This window comes from Marmota monax, unplaced genomic scaffold (genome assembly GCF_021218885.2).
Source record: "Marmota monax isolate L192 unplaced genomic scaffold, Marmota_monax_Labrador192_F-V1.1 WCK01_AAM20220418_F8-fsc00033, whole genome shotgun sequence".
In the NCBI taxonomy this organism is placed as follows: Eukaryota; Metazoa; Chordata; class Mammalia; order Rodentia; family Sciuridae; genus Marmota; species Marmota monax.
In genome coordinates, this window is record NW_026694282.1 from 13,025,386 (window position 1) to 13,052,617 (window position 27,232).

Below are 27,232 nucleotides of genomic sequence, written 5' to 3' on the forward strand. Positions count from 1 at the left end.
AATTGAACCCTTGGGTATTTTGCCACTGAGCTATATTCCCAGCACTTTATACTTTTTATTTTAAGACAAGGTCTCATTAAGTTGCTAAGGCTGGCTTTGAACTTGTATCGTTCTGCTTGGGCCTATTTAGATGAAGGAATTAAAAATCAGTTTGTGCTTGGCAAATCAGTTTTGTTTTAAAGAAAGCTTTCAACCCAACAGCTATATTTATTAATAAAACTTTTTTCATGGAGTGAAAATGCCAATCCCACTTCTTGCTTTCCAAATTAAAGAGTTCAGATTCCTTGTACTTTTACCTTGGATACCTGTACAGATACCCATAATGAGTAACTTCAGGTAATATTAATATCATTATAACAGAAAATTTTAAAAAGTTTACCTAACTACTATTTTACATTTGAAATATGTTAAGTGAAAAATCAAAATGCCATCCTGAAAGTTAAACAAAACACTATTTTATTTTTTAAACATAAGAGTGCAGCATCATACAGTACCTTTAAATATATTTTCTTTGAAGATAGAAAATTTAAAAAAGATAGTTTAGATCCAACATGACTGTCAGCCAAATCAGAAGCTAATCAGTCTTCCAATATCACAATAGTGTTTTTTCCTGAACAATAAGTGAAAGAGACAAAATTTCAAATATATTTTATTCAAAATTCTCCAACTAGGAGAAAAGGTAACAATGTTTACACATGCTTTAATAACTTATTTCACTGTACATCTTACGTTCTATACAACAATACAATAAACCAACAAAAGAAAATAAGTCAGCACTTAAATAGGGATCTACCATATAAAAGCATTGAGCACATACAGGACACTAAAAGATGGTATCTACAAAATTTTTCTTGACTGAGCTACATGTAGTATATCCATCTTGTTCAGTTTTTAAGATGTCTACATCTTTCTGACTCATTATGCAAAAGCTATTATGACCTTTCAGAATAGAACATACCTTTTTCATTAAATTTTGTAGATGGGAGCAGAAGGGCTCTATCAATTTTATATCTTTCATCTACTTATATTTTCCCTTTCATGTCACTTCCAGTTTTAAATAAAAATATCTGTGTTTGATATGCTCCTATGTCAACACTTCTCTAGCAGAGAATTATGTTAATTATTTTATAGCCAGTAAAATGGTCCAAACACATTAAGGAAAGTAAAGAAACAGACCACTTAGTTCTGACAAAAATAGCACCTAGAAAAATATCACTTCTGTCAAGTTTCTCCTGCTGCTCTTATGTGATGCAGGCAGCAAGGCAATAACTTCCAATACGTGGGCAGAAATAAAATGTGGAAGAAGACAAAAAACTGTTTTCTGTTCTCAAAAGATCTTATTAGTTAGTGTATTCTCTAATTCATTTTGTAAACTTGGATCACCATGACTGCCAAACAAGGTAAATGATAGACTCTGTATGAGAAAAATAAGTGGAAAGGACTGACCAGTGGAATCTGAACTTCTTCCAAGTAATTATACTTTCCATGGGGGGGAAAAAGGCACAGGAGGTACACATTTCTATTTGGCTTAAAAATAATAAAAATTAATCTAAAAAGTTGGCAACAACTACTAAAACAATTCAATTTCCTATATTTTCCTGGACAGAGCTTAACCATATTGGATGTTGACAACAATGATAAACAAAAACCACACTTTGTTTACCATAATCAGGGACTGCACATAACTGCCTGACATTTTTATATAGACTGAATTCTAAAGACTAAATCTACAAAGTAGGATCTAATGATTAATTTCAATAATTACTGAATTATTGATCAATCTCTTCTTCCTATTCAAGCTAACTTCCTTTCTGTGGAACTGAAAATTTTAAATGCTCTAAATTTGCAGATGATTGCAAAAGTCTTATAGTAATCCTACACACCAAGAAACAGGAAAAAAATGTCAAGTCAATTACTATGATATTTGCAGAAGCTAACTCAGATTTCACTTTGATACGTGTAAACCATTTCAAAAAAAAAACAGTAGTTGTGGTCAAATTTATATACTATTAATATATCTTTAAAAGACAGCAATAGTATTTGTTATAATTGTAAACAGAAGTCCCCAAGAGAGCACATCTAGAAAGAGAGATATTCAATGTTAACGATGCACCTGACATCCCCTACAGACCTCTTGAGGCAACTGTACTGTAACTAACTTTAACTGCAATGCTGAGTAGGACTCTAGGGGCATAACTTGGGGGAATGATGCTTCCCACACCATGGAACTACACAACAGCAATAGTGACTGTGATGAAATATACTTAATAAATTACACATTTAAAAAGTCATTAGGACATCTCGTTCTTGTACACTTGTGTAGAAAGGTCTTCCAAAGATAAAAGAATGTAGGCCTGGTTTGATTTTCTCTGCTAGAGCCATTATTATGTTAAGATCGCCCTCTGCTGTTAAATCAAGGTCTATCTTCAGATTCCGAAGAGATTTAAAGGGCTTTTTCCCCTTCTGCCTACAAATAATAAAAGAAAGAAAGAAAGACCAAACATCATAATACAGCAAATATCAAAAGGGAACAAAACAAAAACATACAAAGGCTTTTCTTCTGTAGAGGACTGTTACTCACGTATCATCTTCTATGTATTTTATTAGTGTCAAGGCTTTTCTGTGAAGGACAAGAAGAAACTGTGCAAGGAAAGTACTCCTGAGAGATAATCCAGGTTTCAAATGAAAGACCTGCAGGAAAATGAAGCATTTTAACACATGGATTTCCTACCATTCTATGTATATAGCATGTTTCCCTGACAGTGTTGGGAGTTACCTGGCATTTTCACTAATGCCCTCTAATATATAGGAGTGTGGTAGTAGCACTAGTCTGAAAGCAATCTGAGTTTTTATAATTTCCTATTTTATCTATTTTGGTGCACTCAAATTCTGCATTTTATATCAAAATATATCCATGATCATTTATTTTATTATGAAAAATCATTATGTAAGTTATTTGATGCTGTATTATCTAACTTTTTCTAATCAAATCTTAAAATTTCCTATTTTATCTATTTTGGTGCACTTAAATTCTGCATTTTATATCAAAATATATCCATGATCATTTATTTTATTATGAAAAATCATTATGTAAGTTATTTGATGCTGTATTATCTAAATTTTTCTAATCAAATCTTAAAATTGAAGCTCTCAGAAGTTAGGCCATGCTCATGGACTATGGTTTTGAAATACATATCTATATTCTAGCATGGGTAGGAGAAATGTGTGCTTATGTAGGGGGAGAGTAGAAGGGTTTTTACTTCGGCATGAGAAACATGGAAATTGCATGACTACAAATTATCCTGAACTTTGCAATATATCCTTAACTTTGCAATATATCACAAACTACACAGACCTGGATCCAAATTTTCCAGTTAACATAAGGATCTCATTATTTCAAAGTTACACGTATGACAGTCTCCTGGCTCAATCCCCAGAACAACATTACAACAATGTTTTGTTACATAAGAAATAAGTCCCAGGTATCTATCATTTTCTTCAAATGTGTAATTAAGTAAATATTTTTTTAAATGAGACAATAAAGATGTTATAATCTAAACAGAAGTATACTAAGTTTTAGGAACATTTTTGGCTCAATAAAAGCAAATAAACAACTTACCTCCCCTCAAAAAACAAAACAAAAAACCAAAACCCCTGAGTGAGGCTAGCATTTGAAATTAAAATATTTATTTTCAGTGGGAATGCTGAATCTTTAATTGTTAATGAGACTAGTCTCTACTAATAATTCATAAGAAAAATGATTTAGGAGCTTTAGAAAGATCATAGAATAGGTACTACAAAAAAGAGAACTTAATTCCATGATGTTTCAAATATATAGCACAAGTACTATATGATATGTTTGAAAAGAAAACATTTAATCATTCTGACAATGGATGGTTCCATGTTTACCTGATCCAGGAAGGCTTTGACTAGAGTGTCTCTGTGTAAGACATCCTGGAAAATATTCCTACAAAGAAAAGAAAAGGTCCAAATGTTGAAATGGCTGTTTAAGACACTTTCTACAACCTCTCACTCCATAGTTAACAAGTTAAATTCATATAAATGGTATATCATGCATAAACGTATTTATTAGATTATAGATGTACATATTTGGAGATAGAAAATATATTTCCAGAGGCTGGCATTGGGTATTTAATGGTACAATGTGTGTTTAGCATGCATGGGTCCCTGAGTTCAATTCTTAGCACCAAAAATGAATAGATAAAAATAAATAAATAAAACATCTACTAATTTATTTCAGAACTCTCATCTTACACATACAACAAAAGTCTTGGGGCTGGGGATGTGGCTCAAGCAGTAGCGCGTTCACCTGGCATGCGCGGGGCTCTGGGTTCCATCCTCAGCACCACATAAAAATAAAATAAAGATGTTGTGTCCACCGAAAACTAAAAAATAAATATTAAAAAATTCTCTTTTTTTTTTTAAAAAAGTCTTAGACAATTAATAAATAAATTGCTAATTCTCACAATCTCACAAAATAATAAAACCAGCAGCAAAAATAACACTAATGTTATCACCAAACACTAAAACAAATCAGTGACATTTCAGTGGGATCAAGGAATAAATCCAGTTGATAATGGGCAATATCACAACCTCTGGGTTAGCATTAAGAGGACATCATCTGCAAATAACATGAAATAGAAACCTAAGAAAGTGTCATCTACCTTGGCAATGACCAAAGAGAGAGAAGTCAAGACATGATACCCACTTGAAATGATTTGTGTCTAACACAGCACCTAGGACATACCAGATGCTAAAACAAGCAAGACTGTTTTCTTCCCAGGCCTCACAGCCTTTCAGCTTTTCTCTTCCATCTTCCTTAGGTTTCATTCAGATCAGAGAGGTAACATAACATTCAATAAACGAAGTAAGTTTTTAAATTAAAGAGAGACTGAAAATAGTAGATAGAGATCATCATATTACTGATAGGAGGGATACAGAAGAGAATGGGTGGTGCAGACTAAGAGAGTAACTCAAGTTTCTTAATTTAGGAGATGAGTGTAACTAACTACAGCAGGAACTGAGAAGGAAAAATCAACATTTCAAGATTATTGGCTGGGCATTAACAACACCACTTTTCAAGCTTTGAGGAGCGAAAGCTTTGTGACTATAAAGCCCAGTGTTCTGGTTTTATTTCATTGAATGAATATCTCCATCATATCAGAATTGTATGAAGCAAAGTATTTAAAATATTTTCAGTGACTGGATTTTAATATATAGACAATGACTAAAATTATTTTTATAAGTTAAGTTGAGGTAGTATGCTTGCCTAGTATGTGTAGGTCACTGGGTTGGACCCCAGCAGAGCAGGAAAAAAAAAAAAAAAAAAAACAGCTCCCATAACATAGAAAAAGTAAGTAGTATTGTTTAAAACCCAAAAAATGGTAAAATGAGTCTACCACAAACTAAAGTTTACACATATTCTTGTAATTGAAACTATTTTTCAAACTTTTATGTTCAAAACATTTAGGGTTGTAAATAAAATTTTAAATTTATGACATTATTATGCAATGTTCAGCAAAACAAGAATAGCTGGCTTAAACATATCTACAAAATAAAAGGAAAACACTAAATGGTTACAAACCCATTCTTTTTTTTTTAAATACAGCAACAACAGAACTATTCTTTTCTTTATTTTTTTAGAGAGAGAGAATTTTTTTTAATATTTATTTTTTAGTTTTCGGCGGACACAACATCTTTGTTTGTATGTGGTGCTAAGGATCGAACCCGGGCCTCACGCATTCCAGGCGAGCGCGCTACCGCTTGAGCCACATCCCCAGCCCGCAAACCCATTCTAAAGTTCACTAAATTCTCTTAATGGAGCTCCTAAGCAGCTAATCAATTAAAAAAAAAAAAAAAATTCTAAACCCTTTAGAAAGTGCAGATTAATTTTGAGGAATCTATATTCATACCCAAACTACTAATATGTGAAAACTCAGTGACATGGAATTCTAATTTGGCCAATGCTTTTTTTCTGAAGCAATTCCTCTAAAACTTTCTAAATAGCCAATGAGAACACTGGAGACCTGAGAAAGATGGACCCTAATTAAGTCATCTTTATGCATATAGAGACCTATGTTGCTGGGGATTCTTGGACATAATGTTCTTATTCTGTGCTTTTGGTCAACATTTTACTATGGCTACTATGCTACATGAGTCTGTTGCCTCAGTTCAAAATTTTCCTTAAAAGCAAAGCATAGAGCTACTCAATCCAATTTTATTGCTGCTTTATATACTTCAACCTGGGTTATTATAGTTATGGTTTTTTGAGTATATTCTATGTGCTAGCACTGTGCCGAGCACTTTTAATTGATTCAAAAAACCCTAGTATACTACAATTCTTTCTCTGACTTCAGAACACCATTTAAGTATTTTCTTCAAGTTTTATAACTATGAATTATCATCATCATGTTTTTTCCTTAACTGATCCACAATCAATATTTCACTGTCATTATTATTCTTTTTAGTGCACTGATCACACTTTGTGGTAAGAAATGACTAAGGCAAATATAAAAATAACATAAAATATATTACATGCAATATAAAACACAAAGCATAAGAACACTATATTAATGTATTTCAACAGTTTAATTTTTTTTCACAATATCTTTATTTGTTTATTTATCTTTTTATGTGGTGCTGAGGATCGAACCTAGGGTCTCAGACGTGCGAGGCGAGCACTCTACCACTGATCCACAACCCCAGAATTATTTAATATTTATGTACAAGAAAAATAGACTTGGAATTACTTTATATAATAATCCTGTTCAGACTATTATACACTATAAGTGGTGAAGGGAGGCTATTTGATGCACTACTATTAACCATACTATTTCCTACAGGCTATGAGCTCAATACCTATTTGTTAAAAAAGTATTTAAATGTTTCTTTTAAGTGCTAATTTTAACTTATTTTAGGGGAAACACAATAATATTTTCAAAATGGATAGCTTTTTTAAAAAAAAACAGTTGATTAAATATTTTTTAAGCATCATTATGCTAGTGATATTTCTTTCCTTTTAAATATAATGTGTTTGTTTTTACTCATAAAAGATTCATATTGTTTGCCAAAATCAAAAGGCAGAGCATTACATACAAATCAGGAGTGAAGCTCTCATCTGTGTAGATGATGGTGTCCTGTGCCATGTCTTCTTCTGAAGTGGCTCTCCAAAATGCTGTCAGCTCTGATCTCATGTATCTACGCTGATTATAAATGTGTTCATGACAGGGTGGCATCTGCTTCACAGTATTGACATCCACATCGATATGTGTGGTGGGATATGGTGCATACATGACTTGACGGAAGGGCAGTACAAAGCTTCCAGTTGAATCCTGTCAGAATGAAAAGAGAACTTACTGTCTTACATGCCAAATGATATGAAGTTTTTTTTTTTTCTAATTAAAGCAATGGCTTTGATTTTATTCTAGAAATTTATCATACCTTACAGACAGAAGTGTTCACTACAATATCAGTTTTAAAGCAAAAACATGAGAAACACTTTAAGCATCCAAAAAGAAGTGATTAAATAAATTTAAAATGAATTTATTATCTGATTGATAAAAATAAATTTACTGAAAAGTTCATGTTGAAATTGGAAGAGGTTTACAAAATATTGTGAAAAAGCAGGTTAGAACATGCAGAGTATAATCCAATGGGGAGAGGTTGAAGAAACTACATAATTTACAAAGCTGAACTAATGTTTCTAGAGATTTTATTGTTTCAATATATTTTTCATTTTTAATTGACACATAGTAATTATACATATTTGTGGGGTATAGAATGACATACATACAGAAGAAAAAAATACTAGAAAGATATGTGCCAAATAATAACTGTGGTTATATCCAGGCATAGTTGTGGTGCATGTCTATAATCCCAGTGACTCAGGAGGCTGAGGCAGGAGGACTATGAGTTCAAAGCCAGTCGGAGCAACTTAGCAAGAGCCTGAGCAACTAAGTGAGACCCTGTCCCAGGATAAAAATAAAAAGGGCTGGGGATGTTGCTCAGTGGTTAAGTACATCTAGGTTCAATTCCTGGCATAAAAAAAAAAAAAAATAAGTGGTTCCTTATTGATTGTATAATTACCTATTGTGTATGAGATACTATGTTATGAAGAGAACACAGAAGCTATTTATATTTTTTCACTCTAATAATGCTGTAGTAATCATTTTTATATTATGTCAAGGTATTTTCTGGAAGGTTATACAATTTAGATTTGCATGGAGAACTCCTGAAATAGTTTTTCACTAAATCAGTTTCAAGTTTTCCATTAAGCATCTGGTACTGATCTCTTTCAGGATAAAATTATATAATAAAATGAGAGGCTGCTGAAGAAACCCTTTATGTTATGCCTTTAGTAGAAAGAAGTATAAATTTTCAAATTTGTAAAACTTAAATTAGAAACATGCTTCTTTAGTTTATTTTAATACTGTTCTTCTGAGTGCAGTACAGGCATTTTATTGTGCTGAATTAATAATTTATAAAGCTGAATTAATATTTCCAAAGACTATTGTTTCAATACATTTTTTATCTTTAATTGATATATAGTAATTATGTATGTTTATGGGGTATAGTATGACATTTCAACACATGTGTACAATGTGTAATGATCTGATCAGGGTAGTATATCAATCACCTCAGATATTTATCATTTCCTTTTGTTGAGGATGTTCAAAATTCTCTCTACTAGCTATTCTGAAATATACAATTGATCGCTGTATTAATTCATAATAACGTGCTACAGGACACTAGAAGTTACTCCTCCTATCCAACTGCATTGTTACACTCATTAAGCATCTTCTCTCCATCCCTTCTCCCCCACACCCTTTCGAAGTTCTGGTAACCATTACTCTATGCTTCTATGAGATCAACTTTTTAGCTTTTACATGTATGTTAGAATATAGATTATTCATCTTTCTATGCCTAACTTATTTCACTTAACATAATGTCTTCCAGTTTCATCAAGGTTGCAGCAAATAACAGAATTTCATTTTTAATGACTGAATAATTTTATTTATCCATCCATTAATGAACATCTAGGGTGATCTCATACCCTGGCTGTTGTGAATAGTACTGTAATAAACACACCAGTGAAGATGTTTCTTTGATATATGGATTTCATTTTTATTGAGTACATACTCAGTAGTAGGACTGTTAGATCAAATGGCAGTTCTATTTTTGAGGAATCTTCATATTGTTTTCCACAATGGAGTGCTAATCTATGTTCCCACCACATGAGAGCTCTCCTTTCTTTTTATCTTTGAAAGCATGTTATTTTTTTTGAATTTTTGATCATATCTACTCTAACTGGGGCTAAGAAGGTATCTCATTGTCATTTTAATTTGCATTTCCCTAGTGATAATATTGAACATTATTTCATTTGTTTATTGGCTATTTGTATACATTTGACAAATGTCGATTCAGATAATTTTTAAATCTGATTACTTTTTAAAAATTTGCTGTTGAGTTGAGTTCCTTATACATGCTGGATATTAATCCCTCATCTAATGAATAGTTTGCAAATATTTTCTCTTTTTCCACAGATTGTCTCTTCCCTCTGTTGACTGTTTCCTTTACTGAGCCAAAGTTTTCTAATTTGAGATTATCACATTATTATTTTGAATTGATTTTGTACAGGTTAAGAGATAGTGGTATAGTTTCACTCTTCTGTATACAGATATCCAGTTTCCTAATACTATTCATTAAAGAAACTTTCCTTTCTCCAATGTGTATACTTGGTCCCTTTGGCAAAGATCAATTGGCTGTAAATAATGTGAATTTGTTTCGGGATTCTCTATTCTGTTTCACTGGTCTATGTTCATGTTTTTATGCCAGTACCATGCTGTCTTGCTTACTATTACTTTATAGTATGTTCTGAAGTCAGGTATTAGGTCATCAAATTTGTTCTTTTTCCTTAAGATTGCTTTGGCTATTTAAGGTCTTTTGTGGTTCCATACAAATTCTAGGAGTGTTTTCTATGAAGGATATCATTGGTATTATAAGAAGAAATGCATTGATTCTGTAGATTGCTTTGTGTGGTAAGAACATTTTTAGAATATTAATTCTAGTCCATGAACACTGGATGTCTTTCCATTTTTTGGCATCATCTTCAACTTCTTTAATCTGTTTTATAATTTTCATTGTAGAGATCACATCTTTGTTTATATTATTCCTAGATATATGTTTTTGTAGTTATTGTGAGTAGGTTTTTTTCTTGATTTCTTTCTCGCAATTTTGTTATTATTATGTCAATCAGTACCATTTGTATGTTGACTTTTTTATCTGTAAATTTACTGAAATTGTTTATCAGTTCTAACAGTTTTTTTGGTGAAGCCTTTAGGTTTTTTGATATATAAAATCAAGTCATCTACAAACAGGGATAATTTTATCTCTTCCTTTCTTATTTGGGTGACTTATGTCTTTCTCTTACCTTCTTGCTCTAGCTAAGACTTCCAATATCACACTGGACAGGAGACACTTATTGCTTACAAAACACTTTTCTTGTTTCTAATCTCAGATGAAATTATTTCAACTTCTCTCTAATCAGTATGATATTTGTTGTAAGTTTGCCATATTCAGCCTTTCTGGCATTGAGATGTGTTCCTTCTATACCTAATTTTTTAAGGGTATGTGCAACATTTTAAAATATTTTAATACTTATTTTCTTTCATTTTGCTATGCCTACATCCTTAAGAAAGCATTTACTATGAAAGAATCACACAACCATAAGGAAAGCATTTCTTCATTTCTTTGCCTATAACTGAGACATCAATAATAAATTCAATAAAGTGCATAATTGCTTTTCCCTTAATTATTGAAAATAATTATCAATTACCTTTATATATTTTAGTCTTTGAAAAATAAACTCAATTAAATGAATATAAAACTTTTTCTAATATGTATTAGTAATACATACTTTTTCAAATGTATATGTTAATATATATATGAATTACTCAAATCTTACACACTTTTAAAGATCTTTAAATTTTTTCAATAAATTTCATATGTAAATACAAAATGGTAACACAAAAATTCAAATTGGTTCAGTAAAAAGAAATATTTAGAGGTGCAACCTAATTCAAGCACATATTTTTTAAAAAATCCTGAGGCTATACACATATCTACACAGGAAACCACCTGGCAAAGAAAAGATATTTCATAGTGTTACACTGACGATACTAAATATATATTCATAAGATAATATAGTCTATGCTCAGAACTATGTAAAGGAAGTCAGTCCTTGGGCATTAAACAAAATACTTCAAGTATTTTTACAGAGTCTCAAAAATTATTTTTAAAAAATGGTTTCACTTGTGATAAATGGAAAGTATACCTTTAGCAGGCCTTGCACAAAGAGTCCTGACTCATATTTAAATGATAATTCTGCTTCACATAATCTGGAGCATTTTCTCTCTGCTGGAGTCAGAAAAAGGCATAATGTTCTCACTATCTATAAAAGAAAAGATTTTAGCATTAAAATATGAAGTATATGATTCGCTTATAAATTTTTTTTAAATTAAAAATTTTAATTGTTTTGTCAATTAACTTAAAATATAAATCCTTTCTTAGTCACCTGGAACAGTCCATAGGATATAACACTTATTGCTTACAAAAAGGTGATTTTTATGGCCAAATGAGTTCAAGATATGCTTAGTAAATTAACTATGGTATCTCAAAACCTGTAACTTTTTTTTTTTTTTTGTACCAGGATTGAACCCAGAGGCACTTAAACACTGAGCAACATCGCAACATCTCTAGCCCATTTAAAAAAAATTTTTTTTTCTTTAAATTTTGAGATAGGGTCTTGATAAGTTGCTTAGGGCCTCACTAAGTTGCTTAGGCTGGTTTTGAATTTGTGATCCTCCTGCCTCAGCCTCCCCAACTGCTGGAATTACAAGTGTGCACCACCACATCTGGTAAAATCTGTAATATTTGAATACATATTGTGACTCTCCAGGTGAAAAATATAATACATACCTTTTCTCATACTTATTTGACATATTTGTATTAGGTTATTAATTTTAGTGGGAATTTATGACCTAATACAGTAATTGGTTATATCTCCACCCAGCAACAATTGTTTTTCAAGCAAGTAAATAACTTTCAAGAATAAAACTAAGTGCATTTAAATTAGCCCAAATTATAACTTATGTTGTAACAGTTCTACATGTAAATCCCATTATAATGAATATCAAGGAGTATCCAAATTCTTAAACCAAAAGAAAATTAATTCTATTAAATTTGACTTAATATAAACATGCTATTGGTGGGGGTTCAGAAAACACTGATTCTAATAGCATCTGACCTAGGGTACAACTAGAAAAAATAAAAATGAGCCATATAACTGTTGGAATTCAGACTAGAGTGATAATGTTAAAGCACTGGTTTTTAATTACAGAAGTGGAAACTTTTCTGTCAAATTAAAAAGACAAAAGGCAAGCTATTCAATCTTAAGAGGATAAAGGATGAGAAAAAAATTTTAAAAAATATTTTTTTAGTTATACACGGGCACAATATCTTTATTTTGTTTATTTCTTTTTATGTGGTGCTGAGGATCGAACCCAGGGTTTCACACATAAGAGGGAAGTGCTCTACCGCTGAGCCACAACCCCGGCCAGAGAAAAATTTTTAATAAACAGAGCCTTCCTCCTTTCATAATGCAGACTGAGAAGCACTTCTAAAGAACTCTAAGGCTTTGTGGGGGTGGGTCACAAATGGGAAGCCACATTTTTGGGGCAACACAAATAAGATTAATAGTCTCTAGATGAAATATAATGAGAGAAGAATATTAATCTCTCATAAATGGTTGTATAAGAGAGATAATTTTGGCAAATTAAGGCTCATGTGAATACATGGGATGACAAATTAAACAAACAAAAATAATGAATAGCTTTGTAAAACAAATAATCACCTCCAACATATCTTGTTTAAAATGTTGTTAAAAAGAAATTAGATTTGCTTAAATTGATAGACATATGCACTTATATCTGGATTCTTTCTAATTTCTAACTAATGGTCAGTGAAGAAAAGTACAAAATATCTTAATTTACCGACTAATGCTTGGAAATATAACTAACCATTCACTAATTATTTACTCAAAGCACTGAAGGAAGTAGTCAAAACATTACTGAATAAAGTACAGCCTCCACTTACCATGTAGAAATACTAGCTCCCTAAAAAGGATAGACATGGGGTAAAAATCAAGGCAATGAAATCAAGATGATCAAATGCAGTTCTTCAGAACTAGTATTATAGGCCAGGCTATATGGGCAATGGCCAAACAGACTCCATTTTACCCTAAGATTCCATGTCATGTAAGAAATCCTTCTCTCCTGGGAACACCCTGCCTCTGTACCCATCAACAGTTGCTTAGCATAGCATGTGTGACAACACAAAATGACAATTCTTATATAATGTAAAATTGTTCTCTTTGATTCCCATTTTTCTTGAACAAAGTACCCTGTCAAAGAATGATTGCCTAGACGTTAGTAACCATTCTTTAACTTGTACTCAACTAGGGTCATTTTGACACACTTTCCCTTCTGTTTATGATTTTAGATCTCATGACATTTGTTTATGGTTTTGAATCATAGCAGCAGCCACTTATGATTAATGTGGTTCTGGAATATAAAGATAGACTCACATCCTGGGATGGAATCGAAGGGTGTAGACTTGTAGCCTGTCCCTTGGCCTGCCAGCTGGTGAATCCAGACTGCCTGCTGGTGAATAAATGTTCCACCTCTTGCTTTAAGATCAACTTAGTGATTTATTGTAATCTTGCCATAACACTAGTACCAAAAGTACATAGCTATCTTTATATTTATTAAAGATAAAATTGGGAAATAGAAGGCATTTTTAAAGCTATCTGATTTTAAAATATTCTCAAAACCCTTTATACACAACTGAGATTGGTGTTTATGAGTTATCAAAATGAAACTGATAACTGAATTCCTATTCAAACAGTTCATTTCAAATTCATTCTGCCATAGGGTGTCACAATAATTTGCTAACATTTTATTTTCTCCTTATACTATTAGACCATTTGAATTATAACTTAACATGTAAATGACAATCCATAACATGTTAGTAGTATTAAAATTCAGATCATAGTCTATGTTATAAAATGAATTACCTTATTTACTTTCTCTGCACTGCTGCCTACTACAACAGAGCAGCCACAGGTTTGCAAGTGTGAGCTGATGGCACTGTAGATCAATAAATAAAACAGATTTAAAACCCTGGCTATAAAACAATTTCATAAATTTAAAAAAATAGTAAATAAGCTTCAAATAACTCAGAGTAGTTTTACATGATAAACACCAACACCATAAGTATAATACTATCTTTTATTTGTATGAAACTTCACATTATCTAGGGGCCTTTCACAGAGATTGTCTCGTTTGAATATTAAGATGACCCAGTTAGTAAAATATTATTTTATACCTGAAGAAACTGATATGTAGAGAGGTTAAAGCCAAATGAGATTAAAAATAATATATGAATGGCTGACTTAATATATTTAATACTAAAGGGTTTATGATTCAAGCTATTAAGATTTTTTAGGTTAAACATGCCTGATACTCCATCATGAGCCTAAAGGAAAAGAACGTAAACATAAAAGTTAATACTTTATTTTTTCACTTCTCATTTTTAAAAACAAAGTTATCTGCAAATGTAAAGAAATATGAGATAATACATGCAAGGCACTTGGTATTAGGAACTAGCATATAGGCGCTCAAAAAATAGAGGCCATTACTACTATTTTCCTTAGAAGAAACATAAATAGAAAATGTGAGCTATTGGCCCATAAGTGATTTTATGTGCCAAGTAGTGTTGTAAGTGCTTTATATGATTTATCTGATTCAATGCTCACAATAACCCTAGAAAGTAAGTACTATTATTCTTCCCATTTTACAGATGAGGAAAAGGAGGCACAGGCATTTTAGGTGGCTTATCCAAGGTCACACAACAGTAACCCAGGCAGTCTGGCTTGAGAGTCACACTCTTAAGTACTAAACTTCATAGTTAGATAAAAAAGATCAGTACAAATAATTTTAACGAATAATTTCCATTTCAAGGCCTAAATTACTTGAGGCTATCTATAATACAACTTAATTCAAGTATTTTTAATTTTAACATCAATGGGAAGTAAAACAAGAAATCAGAACGAAAGGACCAAGCTCTCTTGTCTGGGCACTATGGGAACTCAGTATCTTAAAACACTAAAAGGAGTAACAGCTGATATATCACAATGAGTGAAAAAGTAACACAAATGTTAGTTCAAATATGCAATGTTATCCTTAAATTGTCTGGGGGAGTAGGTATCATTATTTTCTTCCTTCCAAATCTTGTTATGGGTGAGTATATAAGATTTGTATCTGTTTCATTCAGCATTTAGGAAATGAAACAAAATTCTTACTTGAGAAGAAAGCCTTCATGACAACTGTCACCAATATCATCATCATTGAGTACCGTATCAGCTATCTAAAATGCACCCAAAAAATGAACAAACGAAAAAATTAGTCTGGGTAAAACAGGGTTGAGAGAATGCTTTTATACCTAAGTTTTAAAGTCTAGGTTCAATATAACACATTGTCCTCATTTTTGAGCATCAAGAAAACCCATAAAACAATCTCTTTGAACTATCACAACCTTTCAAAGAACAAATGTGAAAGGTGGTCAGTCAGGTTAAGCAACATATTTTATAAGACAACTTCCTCTGCTAAGCTGTCTGTCAGAATCAAGAGACCAACCTCAATGACAAAGTCAGAAAGCAGTAAGAATATTTTCCAAAGATCTCTCTATATACATGCATAATGTGTGATTTAAAATGTTCTCAACAAATGATTAAGGAAACTAAATTAGTGAATGTAAGTAAACTTCCATTAATAGTCATTAATTTGCACATTGCTTTGTTGCAAAAAATACTGTATTAAATACTTTAATGTTTCTATAAATTCTGGAATATTCCCACTTTTAGGAAACATAAAAGTGGTAAAATAACTAAATTTAATTTTGCCATGACTATCAGTGATAAAAAAACTGATCATAAAATTCAGGATTCTATGTGTGCTTATTTGTGGCTAATACTTCATCCGAATAGTATAATGATAAAATGCTTACCAGCAAAATTAGAATGTTATTAATATATATAATAGTAGAATAATTCAGGGGAACTGATAAAGGTCACCCCCATAAGAACTTACATCTATTTCTTCAGGAACACTGTGAGATTTCATAGATGAAAGCAGTTCCATTACAGGAATGACTTCTCCAGTAAGCATTGGAATAATACTTTGACCCTGCACAATAAAGTAAAATGAAGAGAAGACATAATAGAGGACAAGAAGGGCAAAAAAACTTAAAATGAACTTAAAGAATTTTCATGCTATTTAAGCTCATTTTCATTCTTTTAGGAATAATTTTTCTTTAGTAAACATGGACTCTCTGGTTTATCATTTACTATTACATGCAACAAATAAACAACTGTGCCAAATTTAGAAAGAATCTCCTTTGATATCTAATTGAGTTATAAAAACTTTATTAATTAAAGGCAATCAAGTTAAGAAAGTCAAGCTTAAAAAGACTTTGAAACCCTTACCAAATAACTCATTAGTAAAACTTCAATAAATGGCCAACCTCCACATTGGAAACAGGGTATAATCTATCCAAAGACAAATCAAATCATCACAAATATTTTAAAAGTATCTTAAATAAGGGTGATTCCTCATTTACTTACTACCACACCACCATTCAGTTTTGCAACCAATGTAAATATGTGAAATTTTAGAGATGTAGATAAAATTGTCAAATCTCTATTAATTTTTAGCTAGACACATTTAAAATCACATTATTTGATCAATTCAGTAGGTTTTCTTTCCTTACATTTCATGAAATAATTTTATTCAAATTCTTCTCTTGTATCTTCAAATTAGGATCTCTGTTATCCCTATATCCATTTTTTTACTACCTTAACTCAGCTTTTCAAAGTCCCTTATCATTTAAATTGCTTAAGATTTAAATGTGCTGCTAACTTTGGAAATTTTATCCTAAGTTGTAAACCTCTTTGCATAACAGGCATTTTATTATTTTAAAAAATGCATTTTATAGTAACTTCCCAAATTAACCACACTCATTGCTTTTGATTATTAAAATAACTGTTGAAATGCTTGTTTACAATTACAATTAATACAACAAATCTCATAAGAACAATGACTCAATCTGTGTTGAACTTCCATCTTTGGTAAGTGATTTACCAGATGACAGCTATGAACATCCAAAATCAGCACTCACTAAAATTGTTTCATACTATTGTGTCATTCACAAGCAGAATTTATTTTTCAATATAAGGCTGTTGAAAGCACATAATGTGAGACATGCAAGACTCAATTATAAGACAACTCCCCCTTTTCAGAAATAACAATTTTAGGAAAACATTTCCCCTTAGGTTTAGGTTCAGATAATATTTTGGACAAGGAATCTCAGGCATTTATCTGACTCTAAGTAAATGAACAGTCTAATGCTCAATAGCGACAACAAAAATCCTACAAGACTGAATACAGAAGAGGATCTTAAAAAAATACATACATATATATATGTATGTATATGTGTTTGTGTGTGTGTGTGTGTGGGGGGGGTGTATGGCCCCACATACATAAAAGAAACCCCTGGGGATTTCCTTTCCTCCTTGTTCTTCTCTAACTTGAACTTCTGAGTTTCCTCTCTAAAGTCTCCAGTTTGTCCCAAATATCCTTTCCTACTGACACAGAAGGATAAGATAGCAGTTTTAAGAAAAGCCCTTGAGAGAGGCAGAAATTCATTAATCATGGCAGAAACTCATTAATCAACGTTTCTGGTTTAAAAAAAAAAAAAACAGTTTTACTAAAAACAGAATTTTATTTGGTCCTAAATTTCCTTATCTTGAGATAATTCTATTTAATTACTCCATAAGTATCAGGTTAGAGGTTGGTGAACCCACTAAAAGCAGAATTTTATTTGGTCCTCAATTTCCTTATCTTGAGATAATTCTACTAAATTACTCCATAAATATCAGGCTGGAGATTGGTGAATCACCACATTCCTAGGGACCTGTTTACCAACCAGCAAACAAAGTAAAGGCAAGCTTCTCTGGATGAAGGGAAATCTTTTCTTATAAGTTTTAGCCTTTTCCCCAGAATTACCTCATTTGATTTGGAAGGTTATTTACAGAAGTACAAAGATGATAATCTTGCAAAGATTATTTTACAGGCTTTAGTATTTTCTTTGTTAATGCCCCATACGTTCACAAGAATTATTTTGCTTTTTTTGTAGGCCTTGTACATGCTAGGCAAGTGCTCTTCTACTGAGTCACACCCCAGGAAGCCACACCCCTAGTCTCTCATAAGTATTTAGAAAACTAAATGTTTTTAAAGCATCATTCTGTCCCAGTCATACTAAGGAGAAACAGAGCAAAGGCAATGTAGCCATGCTTAAAAGACTGGAATTTTACAAGAAGAAACAAAAACGGAGGATGGCCTATCAGAGCAATAGGAGTAAAGTTAAGAACATTTTCTCCACTGGGATTCCCTTCAGGAGAACTTTTCTGCCCCACAATGAAATGGACTGTATTTAATTTCTATAAGGGAAGTTATCCTCTTGCAGTCATGCTTCTCAAACTCTTAGCATCTATTTCCCAAGGACATTCAAAGGTACAGGATAAACATGGTATCTTTTCCTAAGGAATCAATGTTACTGAATGGTAAGAAGCTAAAAAATGTCACTGACAAATTTCAATATTAAAACAAAGATATATCATGGAATAAAATATAAGCTGCATTAGTTTTAAAGATACAGCATGAGACTAAAGAAATAGTCTTAAATGTGCTTAAAGCTGTGTTGCGCCCTGAACACCTACTCCTCATCTTTCAGTTACTCATATATAGATATCTGAGAAACAATACCTAGAAAATCACATATACATTTTAAAAATTTTTATATGAACAAGTTTTCCAAAAAAGGGAGCAAAATAGTAATTTGTAGCTGTAATTATCATTTCCCTTTATTTATTTATCTCTTCAGATGTAAAATATAGATACTTTTTGTTCAGTTTATTTTATATGAAATATAAAATATTCAAACTAACATGTCCTCAAGGCCTTATAAGGAGCCAAATGCCTTATATGGACATATGCTATGGGAATAATGGGATATGACTGCATGTAATCTGCATTTTACCTGATCTTCCATTCTCTCTGTGCCTTCTAAGACAATCTTCTGGACATTTTCTTGCCTTTCCTAATCAAAAGAAAATTTATTTATTAAAAAGCCACAGCATTTGAATACTTAGTTTTTCAATATAGATATGTTCTGTGTAATTTACTTTGTAGAAAAAAATATTCTCTAGAGGGAGCTAAAGGGAGCAAGGCAGGATGAACCCAACAAACCCATGCTTTCATAGATAGTATAAAACAAAATACCCTTTATTCTGCAGTGAAAAAAGAAATATAATTTAGCAGGAAACAATCAAGTTTACACCTGCAGTTTCAAAAAGGAACATAACAAAGCATTTTTAAATGAAACAAAATCAAATTGAATCTGAGGAATACAGAGCTTGTTTATTTTAAATGATTTTCATAAACATGAGGAATAAGGAGGTGAGTCTACAAAGAGCAAATACCTATTCTTTAAAGGTGCTATTTCTCCTTACCATCAGTTAGAAGCCTTATACAATTAATAATGCCTTAATAAGACTTTCAGGTTAGTATTAAATTGGAAAGTAGGAAGAAAACTTAAATTTGTTCTTTCAAAATGCTAAAAGAATACTGAAATATAAATATGATTATATATTAGAGTACAGGATTTAGTGGGAAATGATAATTCCCTCTAGCTTAACCTGCAAAATTAAAAGGAATATTATCTCCTAGAAACTGTTTGGTCCAACCTTCTCATTTTATAAATTTGGGAACTTGGCAAGTTAAAGGGACCAAAGGTTCCTGGCAGATAGTTTCTGAAACAAATGTTCTAAACTATTATACCTACACATTGTAGCAAGCACAAGACAAGGTCATGCAATGAAATAAAAATAAAAATGTTTTAGAGTCAAAGGCTCCTAAGACAAATCTAAACTCTAAAAATTTCTTTTTCTCTAAGCTTTAGCTTTTTGTTTGTAATACAGTGTTACCACCTCCTGCCTTCCATGATTACTGTGAAGACAAATTCATCTATATCTAATGGGGTAGACATAAAATATATGTTGGCTATGTCAAATGTTAAATGCATGTAATTTCTAAAAATTAGATAAATGTGTCTGAAAATAAACTCTGAATGGCTATGTTAGCATGATTAACAAGCTGAGAAACCACTCACCTTATGCATCCATATCCTTCCTTTCCGAATAATATGTGTTAATCTATCAACACACACTCTGTGAAGTGGGAGATAGAAACTAAGCTCCGTCTGTGGAAGTATAATTGATAGTCCATAAGTACTCCGATCTCCATTCCAGTTTCCGTCGAAGATTAATGAAACAATAATTACTCCTTTTTCAGACAAGACAAAAAACTTTACATCTATAGCCCCACTCTCTGCATTTCGAAGAATTTCTCCATTTAGGGTGTGGTTGGCAAGAAAAGTTATTTCTCCATCACTGAGAAGTACCTGATCTGTCTTAGGGGCCCAAATATGCCTTACTCTAGGACCAAGAATATTGTCCCAGTAAGCAAAGGTAGCTGCTAATAAAGGTGATTCACCACTTAAAGCAATCTCTGTCTTGGCAACAGCAGGAGATGGTGGTGGGCAGAGAGTCGACATCACTGCATCCCAAATTTCACATTATCCAAATGTTCCAGAGATATCTAGATGAGGGCATACAAAGCAATGATTAGGTTCAGCAATTTTAAAGATATCCATCCAAACCCCCAAAGAGACGAATATTATAACTAAAGCTCATATAACAGACGATTGTTCCCCAAATATCTGGACTTTGTGCAATTCTATCATGATTAGATATTTGGTTCTTAACCATTATAACTAAAGAGGGGGAAAAATGGGAAGGGGAAGTCTCAGCTAGACATGGTGACACTTCTTGTGGGTTGGTTTTGAACCCCAAAAGATAGGTTCAAACGCTAACCCCTTATATATGTTAATGTGACCTTATTTGGAAATAGGTGTAATTAAGTTAAAATGAGGTCATATTAGATTAGAATGGGTTCTAATTCAGTGGGCTTCTAAGGGGAAAGAGAGAGATTTGGAGACATGTAGACACAAAGGAAAGACAGCCATGTGAAGACTAGAAGATAGAAACTGAATGATGCAACCACAAGCCTAAGAATGCCAAGGACTATAAGTAACACCAGAAGTGGAAGGCACAAGGAAGCTTCCCTACAGCCTGTAGGATCATGTTCCTGCTGATACTGGACTTCCAGCTTCCAGAACCCAGAGAGAATGGATGCTATTTTAAGTCTAGTTTGTGATGCCTTATTACCCTAGCCATCTGACAGTAGAAATACCTTAAACCTGCTAAAAAAATTTTTTTTTCATAAGATGACAAAATCATGTCTGAAGCTACAACAACAACAAAAATGATTAAAAAGTTTGGTTATCCTTGACAAACTCTCTGGGAATCAGGATACTAAAGCTCAATACTAGTAAAAATACTGGTAAAAACACTGACAGGTGAAAACAAAGATAAATACATTTAATACATTAGTAAAGAAAATGGTATAGTACTTTACCATTGTGAAGAGAGTTCTATACTAAGTGGCTAAAATAAATGCTTTAGTTATTAGAATAGGAAAAAACAAACAGAACGGATGAAGCCCATTCAAAGCTTTCAATCTGCTGAGGAAACAGACATGGAGAACACAAACAAGCTTGCAGCCAAGCTAGAATGCAGGGCTCAACTCATATATCTTGATCCACTCAAAGATATCACTCTGAAAGTGTATATTCTATGTAATATTAGTGTAAACCTAACCAACCTTGCAAGTACTATAATTGAAGACTTATAATCAAAGACTGAAAGTGAGAACCATTAGGACAATTTCATTTAAGCAAGTCTAAAATTATGGATTCTATTATCATAATGTAATGGAGAGCAGCTACAGGTGAATGCTGATATACCTGTTTGATGACTTTGGAGCTAACATTTGATCTATAACAAAATTTGTGTCAAATTAAACTATTTTACATTAAGGAATTTTATCTACATATTGTCAAGAGAGTTCAGAGTCTTATGAAAAGCAGTGACTTCTATTTTTAAAGTCTGTGGTGAATATTTTTATCATACTATGAAAAGGCACACAAACTATGGCAAAACACTTAATGGTGAAGTATGTACGAAAATAGTTAACAAAAAACAGTATTTGCCTGTGTGTTTTTAATTTCAAAACTTCATTTAGGTAATATTTGTGTTTTAGTATATGTCAATTTAATAAGTCTTAAAAGGCCACAATGGATATGAGCTCTATCGCTTGTTAAAAATATCTACTGTTTTGAATATAACTTCAACAGTCAGTTTACAATGACTGAATACAACAAGGTAATCTGAGTTGGAACTGTAATGATGCTTTTGCTGTCACTATCAACAACAGCAAATGGGAAGCAGAGGCAATAAAGTAAACACATAGCCATAAAATCATACTGTAAAACATTTCTCGTTTATTCTTTCTTTTTGGATAAAAAGGTGAAAATCAAAAAGGCAACATTACAACTCAAATTATTATATTGAAATTAAAAGAATTTCCTAAATAGGATTGAGAGCTATAGCAAAATCTGATTGAAATATGAGAAAACCTTTTACCTGATTGTGAGAACTAAATTACTAACGACCACTAATTACATTCAGTCTCACTCCTAGTATTAGAAAGAAGATGAAGGCTAAAGATCATGTTGAACTGCTTAGCTTTAAAAGTTGACAAGCAAGAAATACAGTAGTTGCCCCTTATCCTTGGGGGATACCTTCCAACTGGATCCCTGAAACTACAGATGGCACCTCTCTCTATATACTGTAAACTCCAATTTATGAATTAGGCACAGTAAGAGATTAACAATAAAATAGAATTGTAGCAATATAATAAGTTATGTGAATGTTTTCTCTCTGAAAATATTTCATTGTACTATACTCACCTTCTTCTTCCTATGATAATGGGAGATAATACAATGAATATGTAATAAGCACATATGTGACATATGTGCTGTGACTCAGCTTTAGGCTACTAATGACCTTCTGATGATACATCAGGAGGAAGACATCCACTTCAAGTGATCCTGGATCATTGAATCATGACAACGTTGATGTTAGATGTTAGCAGGAGACTACTTTGATGGTTGAAGATCTTCCAAGTTCAAGGGAGTTTTCTGGAAGAAAATTTAATCAGAAGTTGTTGTCTCTTTCTAACTCACAGGGTTGCTGCAGAGGTTTTAATACTATGGGTGACTTTAATGATGTTCTATCTGAAGGTAGTATTCCATAATTTTGCCCTTTAATGTCTGTGCAATTTCAAATACTTCAGCAAATTTTAGAAATGTTCAGGTTGCTAGTTCTGTTTCAGTTTCATCTTCCTCTTTCTCTGCAGATTACTAAATAAGTTCTTCTGATTCCTCATTTTTAAAACTTCCCAAAGGCCCTCAATGTTTTTCTACTTCTTCATCCAGCATTTTGGCAAATCCTTCTCCACCAATTTGTCTTACAGCTTCTCCAGCAATTTTTGTATACTGCAGTAAATGGCTTGGTGCCACATGTTTCAGAAACCTGCTGATGCCTTTGTGTAAGTTCAATGCTTTCTGGTACAATGTGCTGCCGTCACTCAGAACACATTTTCTGTTAGTCATATATCCACAAATTAAATGTGTTTTCCATCTTAACTAAGCACTTATCACACACTGTGGCTGTAACTTTTGTAATTTGAGGTATACCAGCAAGACTAGCATAGTACTTTTTCCTTCTTCACAATTTCACAGAGAAAAGATTCATTTTTATCATAGATCTTAGCAATGTCAACATATAGGGTTTTTTCTTTCCTTATTGAGAACTTTTACCTTTTCACTTAAAGAAAGGAACTTATGGCATTTTCTCTTGCATATCCAAATTGCCAGCATCTTTACTCCTGTGTTTTGCGCCATTATTAATTAAAATAAGGGTTACTTGAACATAAGCACTGCCATACTATGACAGCCTATCTGACAACCAAGATGGCTACTAAGTGACTAAAGGGCAGGTAGCATTACAGTGTGGGTACACTGGACTGTTCAAGGACAGCTGGACAAAGAGACGAATCATATATTGGGTGCAAGAGAGCAGAAAGGTGTAAGACTTCATCAGGCTACTCAGAATGGCATGCAATAGAATTTTTCATGTATTATTTTTTAACTATATTTGAACACATAAACTGAAATCATGGATAAGGTGGGACTACTATAACCTAAGAAATGAAATGTCACAGAGAAGTATAATTAGGAGAGTTGTAAAAATTAATTTAATGCTCGAATCATCTTTGGTAAGAAAAACCCATATGTACAAATGTGGCAAAAAAACGTTCAGCTGAAAACTAATATTTTTATCTACATATTTTATGTACATGTAGTGTTGGCTACTCCAGGTTATCTAACATTAGTCATATAGTCTTTTTAGGGAAGCAAGGATCCAAATTGGGTGAGATGGTGGTTTGTCATTCCTATAAACAAAGAACAGGGTTCATGAGGGTTTACCCAATACACTTCCTAAAAATAATCCAACATATGCAGACATATTATATTAATTAGCATCTATTTAATCTATTAGCATATTGGTAAATTTGAGCTTTTGCTTCTTTAAACTTTTGCTAAAAATCAGATATCTCTTTCCTGATTGATATTTGGAAAGTTGACTGGTCCACTGCTGTGAATCAGAATTCTTCCATGATAGGCTCTCATTCCCTATAACAATGCTTTCTGTTTATTTTTCCCAGACCCAAGAGAAGCAGGGTCCTAAACCAGCCCACTTCCAAAACATGGGCTGCCTATGGCCACTTTAAGGATAGTGAACTGCTTAAAACACTTTCTAAATTTTTAACATCAGGCATTACTCAGAGATGAAGTTCCTAATATCACTATCGAGCCATCTCTCACTGATCAAAGTTTCTCAGATTAACAGGTAAATTAATCTATCACCCCTTGGAAGTACGCAATTAACACTGAACCAATAATAATCTTGAAAGAAAGGAGTCTCCATTTTTTTTTAATCTCTTTCTCTGAAAGTAAACTTCAGACTGCTAACATAGCCAAATAGAGATTTTATTAATTTCTCAAGTGGAATGTAATTGTTTCCTGGAGGAGGTAAATACTGGCTTGGTTCACAATCAAGAATATAGTCCGAAATTTTTCTCGCTTTTGTTTCATAAAGAGCACAGTCATACTGGGGCAATTTCCAACAGATTCAGTTTTCTTAAAGTGGCAAGGACATGGTGGAGGTGCTGGTTAACAGCACTTGTGTAACAGAGGTTTCAGATACCTGTGGTCAACCTTGATCCCAAAATATTAACTAAAAATCCCCCCCATCCCCAAATAATAAGTTTTAAATAGCACACCATTCTGAGTAGTGTGATAAAATTCACTGTCTGCTCCAAGGATGTGAATCATCCCTCTGTGCTTTGTATTCATATAGATATATTCATATATATATTCATATACACTACCTGCCCATTAGTCACTCAGTACTCCTCTTGGTTATTATCATAAGACTGTCTAAGTATCAAAGTGCTGGGTTCATGACAACCTTTATTTTACTTAATAAAGTTGAAAGTACAATGATATTTTTAGAGGGAGAGAGAGAACAATCATAGAACTTTTATTACAGTATTTAGTTATAATTGTACTATTTTATTATTAATCTCTTGTGCCCAATTTAAACTGGATCATGTTTGTATGTAAAGGAGAAAACAGTATATATAGGGTTATATACTATATATTTACGATCTGTGGTTTTAGGCTTCACTGGAAACCTTCTTATGTATACACTAAAGATAACTACTCTGTATTTCAAATATCCTGGTTCCATATAGTTTTTTTAAAAAAATTTTTAGTTGTAGATAAACACACAGTATCTTTATTTATTTTTATGTGGTGCTGAAGATTGAACCCAGTGTCTCACACATGCGAGGCAAGTGCTTTGCCGCTGAGCTACAGCCCCAGCCCCAGGTTCCATATAATTAATACCCCATATGTCATAGTCTTGTTTTCTGTGATGCTCCCAGATTATGCTAAAAGTTTCCCAAAGTTTGTTGAAGATCCTAACAGTCCTTTTTTGAACGGTTTGTACAAAGTAAAAGTAGTGCCTAATTGTGTACTCTCGCCTTGCACCACTGGTGATGGACAGGAACAGAATAAACAGAATTTATTCACCTGCGCCTAAGAATCTGGATGTCTGAAAGAGGTAACCCTCCTAGGCCAATGCACGAGACTTCCCACCTTTTCCTGAACACAAGTCCTTGTGGAATTCACCCTGATTAGAGAGACCCTGTGTGGACGCAGACATGTAATCAGTGCACTTCTTTCTGGAACAGATTACCATCAGCCAAGTGATACCTAAGTCACAAGAGTCACTTCCTTTAATAAATGTATGCAATCTCGGAGCTGTGAAGCAACCAGGCCATGTCTCACAGACTGGGAGTACACTCTGCCTAGCACTGCTGCCCACATTTACAAAACAGCACTCCTCACAAACTTCTACTGATAATCTGCAGGCGACCAGTAGTCCGTTCACACCCCATCGCACCCGGAGCTGTCTCCTCTCGGCAGGAGCCCTCTCCGGCTCGCCCAGATGGGCCGCGCGCACTCCGGCTTTCCGCGGGCCAGCCCCTTCGGTGCCCGAGGCTCCCTTCCTTGAGCCCGCAGCGGAAGCGCAGCTGGAGGTTGCCCCGGGTCTCGGGAAGAGGCCGGCTCGAGGCCTGCGGGCGAAAAGCCGGGGGAGGCCCGAACCCATCCCTGTCTCCGTGCCACCGCCGCCGCCGGGGGCCGGGATGCAGGCGGCCCTACTACGCCAAAGCCGGAAAGCCCCAAGGCGGCTTTCAGTCCGGGAAGAGAATGAGTCGAGCGCCGGGAGAAAACCCGCGATCGCCCCAGTGCCGACCCGGCATGCTGACCCCAAACTGCTGGTCTAGGACTCGCCAGCTGTCCACTCACCCACTCGCCGCCGCCAGAACCTCCGCCACCGCCGCGGGCGCAGGGACCGCAACCGCAGCCCCGCCCCCGACCCGCC

General features: G+C 33.4%; 1 protein-coding gene across 3 annotated transcripts; it reads right to left on the bottom strand.

Annotated features, from left to right (window-relative positions):
- Positions 1 to 433: 433 nt before the first annotated feature.
- Positions 434 to 27,232, bottom strand: C9orf72 (C9orf72-SMCR8 complex subunit). 3 transcript variants are annotated; one of them, XM_046467371.1, is made up of 12 exons: positions 27,157 to 27,216; positions 23,125 to 23,355; positions 20,365 to 20,852; positions 19,234 to 19,293; positions 16,227 to 16,322; positions 15,440 to 15,504; positions 14,153 to 14,225; positions 11,354 to 11,470; positions 7,117 to 7,352; positions 3,910 to 3,967; positions 2,582 to 2,691; positions 434 to 2,467 (listed from the first exon to the last, which is right to left on the bottom strand). In XM_046467371.1, the coding sequence occupies exons 3-12, from the start codon at positions 20,806 to 20,808 to the stop codon at positions 2,281 to 2,283; spliced, it is 1,446 nt and encodes a 481-aa protein (XP_046323327.1). In that variant the 5' UTR covers positions 20,809 to 20,852; positions 23,125 to 23,355; positions 27,157 to 27,216; the 3' UTR covers positions 434 to 2,280. The 3 variants fall into 3 exon arrangements, with proteins under 3 accessions (XP_046323327.1, XP_046323328.1, XP_058442383.1); XM_046467372.2 differs by lacking the exon at positions 23,125 to 23,355 and having other exon boundaries at positions 27,157 to 27,232; XM_058586400.1 differs by lacking the exons at positions 14,153 to 14,225; positions 15,440 to 15,504; positions 27,157 to 27,216 and having other exon boundaries at positions 23,125 to 27,133.

Excerpts from the sequence above, each read along its gene's own strand:
- C9orf72 (XM_046467372.2), bottom strand. The coding sequence starts at position 20,808 with ATGTCGACTCTCTGCCCACCACCATCTCCTGCTGTTGCCAAGACAGAG. Across the intron at positions 16,323-19,233 it reads CAGAGAGAATGGAAGATCAG|GGTCAAAGTATTATTCCAAT; the intron begins GTAAAATGCAGA and ends TTTATTGTGCAG. Across the intron at positions 2,468-2,581 it reads AAATACATAGAAGATGATAC|GCAGAAGGGGAAAAAGCCCT; the intron begins GTGAGTAACAGT and ends TATTATTTGTAG.